Source organism: Chiloscyllium punctatum, chromosome 28 (genome assembly GCF_047496795.1).
Source record: "Chiloscyllium punctatum isolate Juve2018m chromosome 28, sChiPun1.3, whole genome shotgun sequence".
Taxonomy (NCBI): Eukaryota; Metazoa; Chordata; class Chondrichthyes; order Orectolobiformes; family Hemiscylliidae; genus Chiloscyllium; species Chiloscyllium punctatum.
The window spans coordinates 10,459,955-10,476,987 of record NC_092766.1 but is presented as its reverse complement, the minus strand read 5'-3'; the positions used below and the strand labels follow the sequence as shown (position 1 = coordinate 10,476,987).

Here is a 17,033-nt window from a genome sequence, read left to right as displayed (position 1 = left end):
AACAAAGTGTTTTACAAACAACAAACCACTTTAAAATCACTATTATAAGCAAACACAACAGCCTTGATGTTCACATCAAGGTCTCATTAATGGTAAGGGGATGGATGGCCAGTTAAGGTTTGGGCACATGTATCCAACACCTGGAAATGAGGATGCTCTAATTATGATAAACACTCAAAAGATACAGACAGAAATAGAGGAAATGTCCTGTACTCTACCGATGGGAGTGCGATTTTGGCCAGTGCATTCAGCCAATAGTTGATATTGTCAGTGTGCCGGAAATTCAGCCCCATTGCCTGCAAGAAGACACAAGTTGAGAAAACACTAATATTGTTCACTGGATAAAGTACAAGCAATACACTTTCTGGTTAGAAGTGAAAATTTTCAACCAATCACACACCATAATATTCAACCACCTCATGGCAGACTCTCCATTTGTACATTTGAATACAAAAGCTACCAATTCACAATGCCCATTTGTCTTGATATAGCTTATTATAGGGGGCATAGCTCAGTGAGACAGCATTTGACTGAAGTCCTCTGTTCAAATCTGGGGGCACCTTTTGTACAGGCACCTTGACTAAACATGAGCTGCTTTTCAATGTGCTTAAATCAGATTGGGTTCACAGCAGTTAGGGAATGTTGGGGCATTTTCGCTTGTAGTCAATGGCTTTAACAACGTTTGGAGCAGCACAGTGGCTGCGTGGTTAGCACAGCTGCCTCACAACACCAGGGACCCAGGTTCAATTCCCAACTCAGGCAAACGTGTGTGGAATTTGCACGTCCTCCCCATCTCTGCATGTATTTCCCCTGTGTGCTCCAATTTCCTCCTGCAGTCCAAAGATGTGCAGGTTAGGTGGATTGGCCATGCTAAATTGCCCCTAGTGCAGGCTAGGTGGGTTAGCCATGAGAAATGCAGGGCTACAGAGATAGGGTGGAGGGTGGATCTGGATGTGATGCTCGGAGGATCGATGTGAACTCGAGCTGAATGAGGTTTCCATGCTGTAAAGATGCTATGATTCTATTGTTACATTTAACCCCCAGGTATTTGAAATCTTATTAAACAGAATTAGATACCAACGGTGGATCTCAATGTCAAGATAATGAATGCTAGCCTTACATCAACTTCCCAGATAATTAACTTCTAACGGTTCTATTTTGATCATCTTTTGAGGAAGAGAGAGTTCCAAACTTTCTCCACCCTCAGACATGAAAACAAAACTCATTTCAAATCGCCTTAAATAAGGATTTCCTTCATTTTTAAATATGGGATGTGGAGTGGAGGTTACAACAAGATCACCCACGATCTCATTAAATGACGGAGCTAGCTCAAGGTGTCAGTGACCTACTCCTGCTCCTAACTCATGTTCATTTGTACATAAATTGGGCCTGTGTTGAAGTGCTTGCACCAGGGTGGGGGATGGTGGAAAGGATAGAGAAAGAGAGAAACATGGCACAGACCCTTGTTCTTTAAGAGCTAATAAACATATGTGTATCTACAGGCCTCTTGAGATTCATAAGAGTGCAGGGGATGGCAAAGGAGGAGCCAAAGTGGCTTTGTTGATTTAAGCACAAACCTACAGATTTCTGCAACAGGTCAAGCCAGGAGACATCTGAAGAAGGAACTGAAACACTGTCATTCTGGAAGGCAGCGAGGTAATTACAAAGCAATAAATGGGATTACTTTATAAGGCACAGGACCATAGTGAAAAAGGTATAAAGAGCGAGCGAGCCCACAGAGGTATTGAAGAGTGATCTAATTAGGCACTCAGGTGTCAGGTAAATCAGGCACCCACATGGTCACTGTGACATCAGGGATCACTAAGAAAATGGTACTGCAGACATGCATTAGCTTATTGTTTAGTTGGGCAATAAAATATACTGTACACAATAAAAACAATATCCAAGTTGCTGAGTGCCATTGGTACTCAGTAGAGTTCATTACACTAATTGGAGAGCATTACAGTATTCACCAAACCTTGTACTTCAGCTGCTCTGGGTCGTAGATTTTTCTCTTTGGGACAATCTCTGGTGCAAAGCGATGGCCTAGTTTAGCCAAAATCACTCCGTTCCTCAGACTTTCCTCTAGTTCGGTAGTTGGTGGGAGTTTCTCATCTAGGCAGGCCTCCATCCATCTAAAAGCATACCAGCAGAGTACACAGACACAGGGTTAGCAGACAGGAGACAAGTCTACTATTGACTATTCCACAGCAAATTGAGGGGTAGGGGAGTGACGTAAGGGTAGTTGATCTAACAGATCCATGAATTGCCCAGCCTTTTCCCTCAAGGCTTGTGCTGAAAATGGTTCAATTTTAGAAAGCTTTCGATGGCAGTGCTTCTCAGAGCTTTCCTACAGATCATGTGCATTTGGGGTGCTCACATCACAAACAAGGCAGGAGTAAGGAACTGGGAATAGGTTTGGTTCTCGCCAATGGCCCCTAATCCTGAAAGCAGACACAGGTTGAGCCTCAGCTCCAATGCATGCCCATCCTCCAGTCCAGAGGCCAATCTACAAATTCGGATGAAAGAAAGAGGGTTAGGGGCCAGTCACAGTTAAGTCAGATTCTGGTCATTTAGCCCCATGAGGCCACACAAGCTGTACAATTAGATCACAGCTCGCTACCCAGCTGCCCTTACTTAAACAACTATTGATTCCAGGTAATTGATTCTGCTTTTGCTGGTGGGCAGGGAGAAAAATCATCAAGTTGAAGGGGGAACCTGGTATTTTGTGCATAAATACTGGACCCAACAGAGGCTGCAGGCAGATAGATTGGCATATAACACACAATTAGTTTTTTTTTAAACATTAAAATACCTTCATTTCTAAAGTTCCTTTCAATACCAGAAAATCCCAAAAGGTACATTAGAACCAATGGAGGTCTGTTCAAATGTCGTCACTGTTGTAACGTAGGAAACAGTGCAGCCAATTTGCAAACATCAAGTTTCTACATACAGAAATGAGTGTTTCCAGTGTTGCCCTGGGACACAGAGCAGGCTACCCACTCTTTAATAATACTGTGCGACATTTTTCATCCACCTATTGGAGTAGATAGGATCTCGGTTTCACATCGCACCCAAAAGATAGCACCTCCAATAGTAAGGATGGAAAACACAATTAGTGATAGACAGGTAGGGGGCTGGAAGAACATAGCAAGCTAGGCAGCATTGGGAGGAACAGTCAACGTTTCTGGTGTAACCCTTCTTTCACAGGCTGTCAGTGTGGATTATTTGCTAAAGCCCTGAGGTGGGATCTAAATCCACAATCTAACACAGAGACAGGAGCATTTTTCCCTAAAGCAAGAGTGACACTGTGGATGTTCTTTAATTAACCTTCTCTGGCATGTAATGAAACACCTTTGGAGAAGACAAGAACTGAAACTTCTGACCCAGAGGTAGGGACACTACTGCTCTGTCACCTTCCCAAAGTGGACCCTGTATACTGGGAGTGAAAATTCTCCAGCAGGGTGCAGGCTTGTATCATCACAACATCTTTAGAAAGAAGTGTACCTTGCAGAAATAGGCAAAATGGGAAGTAGAGTCATAGACATTCACCAAGGATCCTTAGATAGCACCTGTCAAACCCACGACCACTTCCATCTAGAAGAACAAGGGCAGCAGGTACTTGGGAAAACCACCTGCACTCATCACCCTGACTTGGAAATATACCACCGTTCCTTCACAGTCATTGGGTCAAAACCCTGGAATTCCCTCCCTGCTGGCATTGTGGGTCACCCCACAACAAATGGACAGCAGCAATTAAAGAAGGCAGCTCACCATCACCTTCTCAAGGGCAAATGGGCATAGGTCATCAATGTTGGCCAGCCAGTGACGCCCAAGTCCCACAAATGATTTTTTTAACATTTTGTTTAAAATGTCATATTTATCAGCTTATGACCTACTTATCTATTTCTTTAGCATGCCTTGTTCTAACATACGGCCTACAACTCGGGTTGACAAGGATTGAATCGCAGCAGGAAGACACCTTACCGTTTCGCTTCCTCCAAGTGACAGAGGTATTCGTAGGCAATGTGCTGCCGTCTACGCTCGTCCATCTCCTCTGCGGTGAGGCGTCCAGTCTCCACTGCATCTATCAAAAAAGGCAGAGATCCAAAAATTCACTCTGACAGAAACGCACCAACAACAACCCAAGTACAGGACACTGGTTAGGCCACTGCGGGAATATTGCGTGCAATTCTGGTCTCCTTCCTATCGGAAAGATGTTGTGAAACTTGAAAGGAGTTCACAAAAGATTTACAAGGATGTTGCCAGGGTTGGAGGGTTTGAGCTACAGGGAGAGGCTGAACAGGCTGGGGCTGTTTTCCCTGGAGCGTTGGAGGCTGAGGGGTGACCTTACGGAGGTTTATAAAATCATGAGGGGCATGGATAGGGTAAATAGGCAAAGTCTTTTCCCCTGGGGTGGGGGAGTCCAGAACTAGAGGGGCATAGGTTTAGGGTGAGAGGGGAAAGATATAAAAGAGACCTAAGGGGCAACTTTTTCACACAGAGGGTGGTACGTTATGGAATGAGCTGCCAGAGGCTGTGGAGGAGGCTGGTACAATTGCAACATTAAAGAAGCAGTTGGATAGTTATATGAATAGGAAGGGTTTGGACGGATATGGACTGGGTGCTGGCAGGTGGGACTAGATTGGGTTGGGATATCTGGTCGGCATGGACGGGTTGGACCGAAGGGTCTGTTCCTGTGCTGTACATCTCTATGACTAAGTGATTAAAAACTCAAATCTCAGGACACGCACTCAAAGAAAACAGAATAAAAAATTGCATTTATATAGCACCTTCCATGAGCACATTCCATCATTCTTACTTTTTGGAAGCATGTTGTAGTAATGTGGGAGTCAACCTGCACACAGAAAATACCCATAGACAACAATGTGACAATAACCCAGATTATCTGTTTGAATGCTGAACTGGGCATGACCATTGGCCCAAGACACTGAATATGATTCATCCTTTTCCCCACCCAAATGCACCATGTGACTTCTTTTTGACACTCAACTGAGACAGCAAAGGCCACAGTTTAAGGGCTCGTCTGATAAAGGTAACACCTCTGACAGCACAGGGATTCGCCCAGTGCCAATCAATCAATCAATCATACTGCATTCCTTCAGTACTGTCCCTCCAACAGTACGGCCCTCCTCCAGGGCCAATGCAGAGGCCAGCACTGATTCCCTCCATAGTGAGCCTGTGAATCCACCCTCCCTCAATACTGACCAGCACCACTACCATCCCCACTCCCTTTGCACTTTGCTACACTTGAACGTGGAACTCAATAAGGACTAAGGGCAATTGCCTCCTCTCCCTCCTGTTTTGAAGAGTCAGATTTCTTCTTTAATAATTGTTGAAAGAATGTAAACAGGACAAATTTGGGGTCTGTTTTAAGGTTCTAACATCCTTCAAAGGATTTCTTGGGAGAAAGAAACTCGGCCATTTGCACAAGTTCTAGTGTGAAAGGTCAAACAAGAGATGTTAACATCCGATCATTTCTGCATCGTGGAAAGCATCATCCACTGAGGTCTCTGGAAGATGGAACAGAGAAAGTGAGAAAATAACTGATTTTTAAAATCAGATGTTTAGATACCTAAAGTGAACTGCTGAAATTATTTAGGCAGCCCACTCAAAGGCAGATAAAGGTTAAAGATAATCCAAAAAGATTCTACAAGTACATGAAGTGCAAGACAGCAACGAGAGAGAGAGAGTACAACTCCTTAAAGATCAACTAGGTCATCTTTGTGTTGAACCTCAGGAGTCAGGAGAGATGTTAAATAAACATTTCACATCAGTTTTCACTGTGGAGAAAGAAATGGAGGCTCGAGAAATCAGAAATAAATATTGGTGTTTTGAAAACAGCTCATATTACAAAAGAGGAAGTGCTGGAGGTGTCAGAAAATATAAAAGTTGATAAATCTCCAGGACCTGATCAAGTCTATTCCAGCATGCTGTGGGAAGTTAAAAAGCAAATTGTGGGACCCGAGCAGAAATATTTGTATCACCTATAAACATGGGTGAAGTACCGGAGGATTGGAGGGTGGCTAATGCTATAACATGGTTTAAGAAAGGCTGCAAGGAGAAACTTGACTGAGTTTTTTCATTAAGTAACTAAAAAGACTGATGATTTAGAGGTGCCGGTGTTGGACTGGGTTGTACAAAGTTAAAAATCACAATGCCCAGTTATAGTCGAACAGGTTTATTTGGAAGCACTTGCTTTCAGAGCACTGTGCCTTCATCAGGTGGTTATGGAGTACAGGATTGTACAACAGAATTTATAGTAAACATTTACAGGGTGATGTAACTGAAATGATATATTGCAAAAGACCTGGATTGTTTGTCAAGTGTCTCATCTTTTAGAATTACCACATTGGTTTCAGTTCTTTCAAATGCAAATCCCAGAACTTTTTTTTAAAAAAGTTACGTTCTCAAGTGAACTTTAATAATAGGTGCCATGTCAGCTCAGATAATGCATTGAAGGTGCGAGGTAAAAGTCTGTCTGTCTGTGCCCAAAATTCAGACTGATTCTATTTCAAAAAAAGGATTTACAGACTCTTACATCAATTCATGCAGTTTCTGAGAAAAGTAAAATATAATTCTGCAAGTACAAATTCACTCACAAACTTGAGTGGATGTGTGCGCATGTGGGTGAGTGTGTGGGGGGCTAGGAGTGTGTGTGAGTGTAAAGGGGTATAAGTCTGTGTACACACGTGTCTGTGTGCACATGTGTGGTGCAATGGGGTCACCTGTCGTGTGACATGAACCCAAGGTCTTGGTTGAGGCCATCCCCACGGGTACTGTACTTGGCCATCAGCCTCTGCTTGGTCACTTTACATTGTTGCCTGTCCCGAAGTCCGCCTTGGAGAACGTCCCAGACCGCTGAAGTGTTCCCTGACAATGAGGGAACACTTCTGGCTGGTGATTGTTGTGCAGTGTCCATTCGTCCGTTTCAGTGGCCTCTGCTCGGTTTCGCCAATGTACCATGCCTCAAGGCATCCTTGCCTGCAGTGTATGAGATAGACAACAATGGCCAAGTCACACAAGTACCTGCTACGTACATAGTCGGTAGTGTCCCCACATGTAATGGTTGTATCCGTGTCAACGCTGATACATCTTGCAGCATCTGCTGTGACAGAGTTGTATGGTGCTGTCTTGAAGGCCAGGCAGTTTGCTGCAAACAATGATCTGTTTCAGGTTTGATGGTTGTTTGAAGGTGATAAGTGGAGGCGTGGGGAAGGTCTTGGCAAGGTGCTCATCCTCATTGATAATGTGTTGCAGACTGCGAAGGACATGACGTAATTTTTCAGCTCCTGGGAAGTACTGGACAATAAAGGATACCCTGTCGGTTGCAGCTCATGTCTGTCTCCTGAGGAAGTCATAGCCCATCAGAACTGGCAATCGATGAGTTGAGCATTGTATCCCGTTCTTATGAGGACAGCCTTAAATTCTTCCAAGCGCCCGTCCCATTCCTCCTCATCTGAATAGATTCTGCGTATGCTAGGGTTGTCCATAGGAGATGGCTGTTTAATGTGTTTCGGGTGGAAGCTAGAGAAGTGTAGCATCATGAGGTTATCCATGTACTTGGATTTTAGTAAAGGCCTTGACAACGTTCTGCATGGTAGATTAACTCGTAAAGTTAGGTCATTTGGGATTCAGGGAGAGATTGCCAATTGGATACAAAATTGGCTTTACGGTAGGTGGGTGGTTGAGGGTTTTTTTTGCAGAGGGGAGACCTGTGATCAGTGGTGTTTGTCATTTACATAAATGATTTGGATGAGAATAAAGGAGGTATGGTAAGTGAATTTGCAGATGACAAGGTATTGCATTTTGTTAATATAATCAAGAACAGGACTTATACAATTAATGTTCGGGCCCTAGGTAGTATTGTGGAACAGAGACCTAGGGGCTCAGGTACGTGATTCTTTGAAATTTGTGTCACAGGTAGATAGTGTGGTTAAGAAGGTATTTAGCACATTTGCCTTCATTGCTCAGACCTTTGAGCATAGGAGTTGGGACGTCATGATGAGGTGGTACAAGACGCTGGTGAAGCCTCTTCTGGAGTACCTTGTCCAGTTCTGGTCGCCCTGTTATAGGAAGGATATTACAAAATTGGAGACGGGAGAGGGTTCAGAAAAGATTTACCAGGATGTTGCCGGGAATGGAGGGTTTGAGAGTCAAAAATAGACAGGAAAGGTTGGGACTTTTCTCACTGGAGTGTAGGAGGTTGAGGTGTGCCCTTTATGGAGGTTCATAAAATCATGAGGGGCAGAAATAAGCTGAATTGCAGGTGTCTTTTCCCTCGGGTGGGGGATTTCAAAACAAGGGGGCATATTTTTAAGAAGAAAGGTTTAAAAAGGACATGAGGGGCAACTTTTTTTTTTCCCTATGCAGAGTGGTTCGTGTGTGGAATAAATTGCCAGAGATAGTGGTGGATGTAGGTACAGTTACAACATTCAAAAGACATTCAGACAAGGTCATGAATTGGAAAGGTTTGGTGGTGGGCGGGAGGGGGGGGGGGGGGTGGGGGGGGTGGAATGTGAGCTGTGAACCAGTTGGACTGAAAGGTCTGTTTCCATGCTCCATGACTCTATTTACTTTGACAGCTTCCTGTGGGAAAAAATTCCACATTCTCTCCACACTCTGGGCTTCTTCTGAAACCCCAATGGATTTATTTGCAACTGTCTCATGTAAAAGGTCTCAAGCTTTTATCATTCTCACAGACGGGAACAAGATTTCTAACCTCAAAAATCATCACTTTTTTGAGATGCTACACAAGTCACAATTGAGGTGCAAATTAGTTCCATTGGAGAAGTGAGGTTAGAAACCCAACATAAAAGGTGAGAGAAGGTTTATTCTCTGTTCAGACACACTGCATGAAGACTATACATATAAATGTCATTTGACAAAGATCACTAATTAGCAAGAAAAAGTTAGCTATTTCAAGGAATCACTCTTTGCCCAGAAGTGCACAATGAAACTGCCTGTTTGAGGCATTACCAAAAATAGCAGCAGGGAATTGAATTCCACTGAGTTTAACTGAAAGCAGAATCTGAATCCTTAAAATAATCAAATATAAAAGCATTTGCCAAAAGTCAATATTGACACACTGGGAGGAGTGCAGGGCTGCTAATTAAACACTGCAAAAGTTTATGAAAAAGGCTATAGATGTTTTTTTAATGAAATACAGAAATATCATCTTTATAGGAGGTAGATGCAAAAAAAGTCAATAAATGTATTTTGATTGTTTAATATAAAATTATAACAAAATTTCAACAGATTATGGGGTCCAAGATTTAAAAGCACACACGATTAGATTTTATTTTCAAGCCTCTGTCAGTGATTTCAATCCATAACTTTAAAAAATATATCTGCGCTCACATGCACTGGAGAGCGTACAAAGAAAACATATCAGGTTGTTGCCCAGTCTGGAGTGATTCAACTACAAAGGAAAACTAAAAAGCTGGGGTTGTGCTTCTGAGAACAGAGAAGGATGTGTATGGGAGACCTGATTGAAGTGTAGGGGGACATGTTCATATGTCACATCTTTCAAATTACACTTCTGTACGGGATCACATTCATAAGTACTAGCATCCTGAATTCAGACCTTTGTAAATCAGGGTCCCCGTGTACAAAGTTATGAGGAGTACAGATAGGGTAGATAGAAAGAATCATTTCCGCACTCTATGACTCTAGGTAAGTACTTGAATAAGGAAGGATATGGACTAGACGCAGGCAGCTAGGACTAGTTCAATTTGGGATTATGGTCAGCATGGAGTGGTTGGACCAAAAGTCTGTTTCCATGACTCTATGTACTTAGAAGGGAGAACAATAACTGTGCATAGGTTTGACAGAGGCAGGAGGGGAACTGAGGGAATAATGTTTTTTACCCCCCCACCGAGAATGTGACGGCTTCAGCAAATCACCATCTGAAAGTGTGCAAGAGGCAGTAACCATCACTACACTTAAGTAACACCTTCACGATCAAGTAAAGTGCCACAGTCTACAAGACTACGGGTCAAGTGCTGGAGGATGTGATCAGTTGGGTGCTCGACAGGAAGGGTCACAATGGGCTGAAGGTCCTCTTTCCATGCTGTAAAACTCTGCGAACTTGCCCATTTTTAAACAGGGGATAACGTTAACCTCTCCATCCTCCTTCCACAAAGCACAGGGCATCTCTCTCTCTCCCTTAGAAGTGGCTTCATAGAGTGGCACCACCACCTCAGTCTGACATCCCATTTGAAAGATGGCACCTCCAACCGTGCGGCTCTCCCCCAGCGCTGCACTAGGAGCGTTCTCAAGTCCCTGCAGTAGGGCCAAGGCGGGGGGGGGGGGGGGAATTAAAGTTCTTCCTCGGTTGAGCCTTCAACAGCAAACCTCAGCCCAAATGGCTTCCTCAACAAAATCAACCTTGCCTCCGCTCCAAAATTGGAGTTTCCTACCACACGATGACAAAACACAAAGCAAAAGAAAAAAAAAGAAAAAAAAAATTAACTTGCAACTTGGGGGAAGGAAAGGAAAACAAAACCGGAGTCACCAACTTTTAAAGTTTTGTCAAGCACCTTCCTGGAGAAGTGGCAAGACACAAAGAGACGTCCTTAGTCCTGAACGTCCGGGACAAAACAGAAATAACAACTTCTGGCTTTGGAGTGTTTATAATTATTTTTTTGGAGATTGAATTACGGGGCGGTTGGGGACAGAGTTAGCACAAATTCTCTGCAGAACGAAGCCACCGCCTGGTCACATTATTATTGTTGTTGTTTTTTTTTACACTGACTTTTCTTCTCCCCCCCCAAACACAGCGTCCACCTTTTAATACATTGTCTGAGCTGAGATGTCACTCTTCTTTTAAAATAAAAGCCAGAAGCCATCTCGAGAAGGCGACTTAAGACTTACCTACGAAACCTTCAGCCCAATTCCAAAAGGTGAAAGACTTAGGTTTATTCAATAGATCATCTTAACCGCATGTTTTGCTACAAATCCTGTGTCTTATGACCCTGGACCATTAAGCTTACCTGATGAAGGTGCAGCTATAGTGCACCAGCTGTAAGCTAGAGCTTCCAAATAAACCTGTTGGACTATAACCTGGTGCTGGGTGATAACCTGTTGGACTATAACCTGGTGCTGGGTGATTTTTGTTTTTAAAACTTTGTCCAACATCAGAGCAAGTATTGCAGAGGTTGAAAGAGACATCTGTATTTTTTTTTCACACTTACATCCCCCCTGGCGCCTTCCGCCCGAATCCACTTCGCTCCCCATCGCCCTCCCGGCAATTTCGCTCAATTGCTTTGCGTTTTCCGCCTCGCGAAACTTTAATTTATATTTCCCCTCAAGGAGCAACCGCCGACGACGACGACGACTCTCGCTTCCGAAAATCCCGCCAGAATTCCAACGGCCATCGGCAGGCCGGGCGGCGCGGCGCCCGCCGGGAGTTGTAGTCCTCCCCCCACCCCCCCCCATTCAAGAAGGGGAAACGGGACTACAGTTCCCAAAGGGCGCTGCGCACCACCACCGGCCGGGCCTGACCTGCCCGTCCGGGGGCGCGGGGCGTCTCGCCAGGTGGGCGGGTTCTCCGGTTGCCGTGACGACGGAGCAACACAAGATCCAGGGACATGTTGGCAACTGGATACCTTGCAGCCAGAGACTGGGGCGATCAGCTCCTGCAAAAGAGTGGCCTCTCCATGGATTGCCTTCTACCCCGGGAGACGGGGCATTTAAAACAAACTGCAGAATTCTTATCTTGAGGTAAGGCAGGAAGAAGGAATCTTAAATGGTTATTATTTCTTGCTTTCCCCCTCCCCTTGCCTTTGCCATTTTGTGTTTCATTCATTTCTTGCTTTCCCCCTCCCCTTGCCTTTGCCATTTTGTGTTTCATTCACTCTTGGAGCATGGGCATTGCTGGTTGGGCCCAGCATTTATTGTGCCTGTCCCTATATGCCCCCCTTGAGAAGATGGTGGTGAGCCAACCTTCTTGAACCACTTGCAGCCCCTGTTCTGTCCGCAGTGCCCTTAGAGGGGGAATTTGACCCGGCGACGCTGAAGGAACAATCGATATGTTCCCACACACAGGGTGCTGTGTGTGGGACTCGGAGGAGAAATTGCAGGGGGTGGCGTTCCCACGCATCTGCTGCCCTTGTCCTTCCAGGTGGAAGTGGTCATGGATTGGGAAGCTGTTGCCTGAGGATCTTTGGTGAATTCCTGCAGCGCAATTTTAGGATAGTGCACACCGCTGCTCCTGAGCATCAGTGATGGAAGGATGTTTGTGGATGTGCCACCAATCAAGCAGGGTCTACTTTGTCCTGGATGGTGTTGAGCATCTTGAGAATTGTTGGATCTGCCCCCATCCGGGCAAGTGGGGAGTATTTCCTCATAGATTAGATTCCCTACAGTGTGGAAACAGGCCCTTCAGCCCAACCAGTCCACACCAACCCTCCAAAGAGTAACCCACCCAGACCCATTTCCCTCTAACTAATGCACCTAGCACTATGGGGCAATTTAGCGTGGTCAATTCACCTAACCTGCACATCTTTGGATTGTGGGAGGAAACCGGAGCACCCGGAGGAAACCTACACAGACACAGGGGTAGAAAGTGCAAACTCCACACAGACAGTAGCCCAAGGCTGGAATCGAACCTGGGACCCTGGTGCTGTGAGGCAGCAGTGCTAACCACTGAGCCACCGTGCCGCCCCCATCATACTCCTGACTTAGAACATAGAACGGTACAGGCCCTTCGGCCTTCAATGTTTTTATCCTACATTAAGATCGAACTAACCCACATACCCTTCGTTTTACTATCATCCATCAGAGTGTCGCTTAAAAGTCCCTAATGTATCTGACTCTACTACCACTGCTGGCAGTGCATTCCACACACTCACTACTCTCTGTGTAAAGAACCTATCTCTAACATCTCCCCTAAACCTTCCTCCAATCACCTTAAAATTATGCCCCCTTGTGATAGCCATTTCCATCCTGGGAAAATGTCTCTGGCTATCCACTCTACCTATACCTCTCATCATCATGTACACCTCTATCAAGTCGCCTCTCATCCTTCTTCACTCCAATGAGAGAAACCTCAGCTCCCTCGACCTTTCTTCATAAGACATGCCTTCCAGGCCAGGCAGCATCCTAGTAAATCTCCTCTGCACCCTCTCTAAAGCTTCCATGTGCTTCCTATAATGAGGCGACCAGAACTGAACAAGTGTGGTCTAACTAGGGCTCTGCGGAGCTGCAGTCGAGAATGTGTTGCTGGGAAAGCACAGCAGGTCAGCCAACAACACACTCTCGCCTCTGATCTCCAGCATCTGCAGTCCTCACTTTCTACAGAGCTGCAGCATAACCTCGCGGCCCTTAAACTCTATCCCCCTACCTAATGAAAGCCAACATACCATACACCTTCTTAACCCTATCAACTTGGGTGGCAAGATTGAGGGATCTATGGACATGGACCCCAAGATCCCTCTGTTCCTCCACACTACCAAGAATCCTGCCTTTAACCCTGTAATCTGCACTGAAGTTCGACCTTCCAAAATGAATCACTTCACACTTTTCCAGGTTGAACTCCATCTGCCATTTCTCAACCCTCTCTGCATTCTGTTAATGTCCTGTTGCATCCGACAACAGCCCCCCCTCACGATTCACAACTCTACCAACCTTCGTGTCATCGGCAAACTTACTAACCCACCCTTCCACTTCCTCATCCAAGTCATTTATAAAAATCACAAGAAGCAGAGGTCCCAGAACAGATCCCTGTGGAACATCACTGGTCACTAAGCTCCAGGCTGAATACTTTCCATCTACTAACACCCTCTGTCTTTTATGGGCCCGCCAATTCTGTACCCAGACAGCCAAATTTCCCTGTATCCCATGCCTCCTTACTTTCTGAATGAACCTACCATGGGGAACCTCATCAAACGCCTTGCTAAAATCCATGTACACCACATCCACTGCTCTACCTTCATCAATGTGTTTTGTCACATCCCTAAAGAATTCAATAAGACTTATGACGCATGACCTGCCCCTCACAAAGCCATCATGACTATCTCTTATCAAGCGATGCTTTTCCAAATAATTATAAATCCTGTCTCTCAGAATCCTCTCCAATAATTTGCCCACAACCAACGCATGACTGACTGGTCTGTAATTCCTAGAGTTATCCCTATTCCCTTTCTTGAGCAAGGGAATAATATTTGTCAACCATCTGACATTACTCCACTGGACAATGAGGGCACAAAGCTCATCACCAAAGGCGTAGCAATCTCTTCCCTTGCTTCCCTTAGTAAGCTTGGGTATAGAGCTGAAAATGTGTTGCTGGAAAAGCACAGCAGGTCAGGCAGCATCCAAGGAACAGGAGAATCGACGTTTCGGGCGTAAGCCCTTCTTCAGCAACACATTTTCAGCTCTGATCTCCAGCATTTGCAGTCCTCACTTTCTCCTCTAAGCTTGGGTATATCCCATCCTGCCGAGGGGACTTGTCTATCCTCACGTTTTTCAAAATTTCCAGCACATCCTCTTTCTTAACATCAATCTGTTCGAGCTTATTAGCCTGTTTCATGCTGTCCTCACAAACGACAAGGTCCCTCACACTAGTGAACACTGAAGCAAAGTATTCATTAAGGACTTCCCCTACTTCCTCTGACTCCAGGCACAAGTTCCCTCCATTATCCCTGATTGGCCCTATCCTCAATCTAGCCATCCTCTTGTTCCTCACATAAGTGTAGAATGCCTTGGGGGTTTCCCTTAATCCTACCTACCAAGGCTTTTTCGAGCCCCCTTCTAAGTTCCTTCTTGGCTACCCTGTAACCCTCTCGAGCCCTAACTGACCCTTCCTTCCTCAATTTTAAGTAAGCTTCCTTCTTTCTCTTGACTAGATGTTCCACATCCCTTGTCACCCAAAGTTCCTTCACCCTACCATCCCTTCCTTGCCTCAGTGGGACAAACCTATTTGGCACTCTCAGCAAGTGCTCCCTAAACAACCTCCACATTTCTGTCGTGCATCTCTCTGAGAATATGTGTTCCCAATTTATGCTCCACAATTCCTGCCTAGTAGCATTGTAATCCCCCCTCCCCCGATTAAATACTTTCCCATACCGTCTGCTCCTATCCCTCTCTATGACTATAGTAAAGGTCAGGGAGTTGTGATCACTATCACCGAAATGCTGTCCCACCGAGAGATCTGACACCTGACCCCATTCGTTGCCAAGCACCAAATCCAATATGGCCTCCCCTCCAGTCAGCCTATCTACATACTGCGTCGGGAATCTTTCCTGGACACACCTGACAAAGTTTGCTCCATCCAAACTATTTGCACTAAGGAGGTTTCAATCATTATTAGGGAAGTTGAAGTCACCCAAGACAACAACCCTGTTACTTTAACACTTTTCCAAAATCTGCCTCTCAATCTGCTCTTCCGTGTCTCGGTTGCTATTGGAGGTGGGGACGGGGTCTATAGAATACTCCCAATAAAGTGACTGCTCCCTTCCTGTTTCTGACTTCCACCCATAATGACTCAGTAGACAAACCCTTCTCGATGACCTCCCTTCCTGCAGCTGTTATACTATCCCTGATTAGCAATGCCACTCCTCCACCTCTTTTACCTCCCTCCCTCTTCTAAACCCTGGAACATCCAACAACCATTCCTGCCCCTGTCATATCCCAGTCTCCGTAGTATATCACAAGTCTCCCTAAGACTTGTGCCTTGTCGAAGGTGGACAGGCTTTGAGTGTCAGGAGGTGACATTGCTAGTCTATGAACTGCTCTGTGACATTTGAACATAGAGGGAGGAACCTTCATGTGCTTATCAGGAAGAATCAGTCAAGTCAAGCTTTCAGTCAGGGGTATTCCAGCACAGTAGGCCAAGGGTAGTCTCCAAAAGCAGAATGAGAGAGTGGAAGGTGGAAGTGGGTGGCACAGTTATATAGGTAGGGAGGTGTCTCGAGCGAGTGAGTTGACAATGCAGTGTGCATGTGGGTTTGATGCTGTCAGAGGGCTTGGGGTGGGCAGCAGTGAGTGGAGGGAAGATGTGGCGGGCACTAGTGAGAGTGGGAGGTGGGTTATAGAGAGAGAGATAATGTGAAATATCACAGTGAAGATGGTGACCCTTACTCTGGCAAAGCAGAGGTGGTCATTGACCAAGTTGGGCATTCTTCCAGACTGCTTTTCCAGACTTGCCTTCCCTAATACCTCCTGAACTGACACGCTGATTTTTTTGTGATCCCTGCATGAGGACTCCTAAATCCCTCCATTCTGGAGTTTTCTGATTGGGATATCACAGGGGCAGTTGTTGGATGTTCCAGGGTCTAGAAGAGGGAGGGAGGTAAAAGAGGTGGAGGAGTGGCATTGCTAATCAGGGATAGTATAACAGCTGCAGGAAGGGAGGTCATCGAGAAGGGTTTGTCTACTGAGTCATTATGGGTGGAAGTCAGAAACAGGAAGGGAGCAGTCACTTTATTGGGAGTATTCTATAAAGCCCCCCAGTAGCAACTGAGACACTGAAGAGCAGATTGGGAGGCAGATTTTGGAAAAGTGTAGAAGTAGAATATTAGAATGTAGAAGTAGAAGTAGAATATGTAGGGGCGGCATGGTGGCACAGTGGTTAGCACTGCTGCCTCACAGCGCCAGAGACCCGGGTTCAATTCCCGCCTCAGGCGACTGACTGTGTGGAGTTTGCACGTTCTCCCTGTGTCTGCGTGGGTTTCCTCCGGGTGCTCCGGTTTCCTCCCACAGTCCAAAGATGTGCAGGTCAGGTGGATTGGCCATGCTAAATTGCCCGTAGTGTTAGGTAAGGGGTAGATGTAGATGTAGGGGTATGGGTGGGTTGCGCTTCGGCGGGGCGGTGTGGACTTGTTGGGCCGAAGGGCCTGTTTCCACACTGTAAGTAATCTAATCTATTTAAATAATATTCAGCTCCTCTAAACTTCCCACCAAAGTGCACACTCACACATTTTTCATTATATTCCATCTGCCAAGTTTTTACACATTGACTTATTCTGTCTGTATCTTTCTGTAGATTCTTTGTGTCTTTCTCACCACTTGCC

General features: G+C 45.4%; 2 protein-coding genes across 6 annotated transcripts in view; one reads left to right on the top strand and one right to left on the bottom strand.

Moving 5' to 3' along the window:
• iqgap3 (IQ motif containing GTPase activating protein 3) overlaps positions 1 to 11,413 on the bottom strand; it is a 107,070-nt gene extending 95,657 nt beyond the window's left edge. Inside the window, exons 1-5 of one of the 2 annotated variants that reach the window (XM_072548906.1) lie at positions 11,217 to 11,411; positions 6,750 to 7,548; positions 3,988 to 4,087; positions 1,979 to 2,135; positions 219 to 296 (exon numbers count right to left, since the gene is read on the bottom strand). In XM_072548906.1, the coding sequence (XP_072405007.1) occupies positions 219 to 296; positions 1,979 to 2,135; positions 3,988 to 4,087; positions 6,750 to 6,789 (375 nt within the window). In that variant the 5' untranslated portion in view covers positions 6,790 to 7,548; positions 11,217 to 11,411. Of the gene's footprint in view, positions 1 to 218; positions 297 to 1,978; positions 2,136 to 3,987; positions 4,088 to 6,749; positions 7,549 to 11,216 lie in introns of both variants that reach the window. The other variant, XM_072548905.1, reaches the window with a different exon arrangement.
• A 188-nt stretch (positions 11,414 to 11,601) lies between these two features.
• The window catches only part of LOC140453991 (uncharacterized), a 65,177-nt gene continuing 59,745 nt past the window's right edge, over positions 11,602 to 17,033 (top strand). For all 4 annotated transcript variants that reach the window (XR_011952533.1, XR_011952534.1, XM_072548902.1 and 1 more), the window contains exon 1: positions 11,602 to 11,745. The gene's annotated coding sequence lies outside the window, so the exon portion shown is untranslated. The remainder of the gene's footprint in view (positions 11,746 to 17,033) is intronic.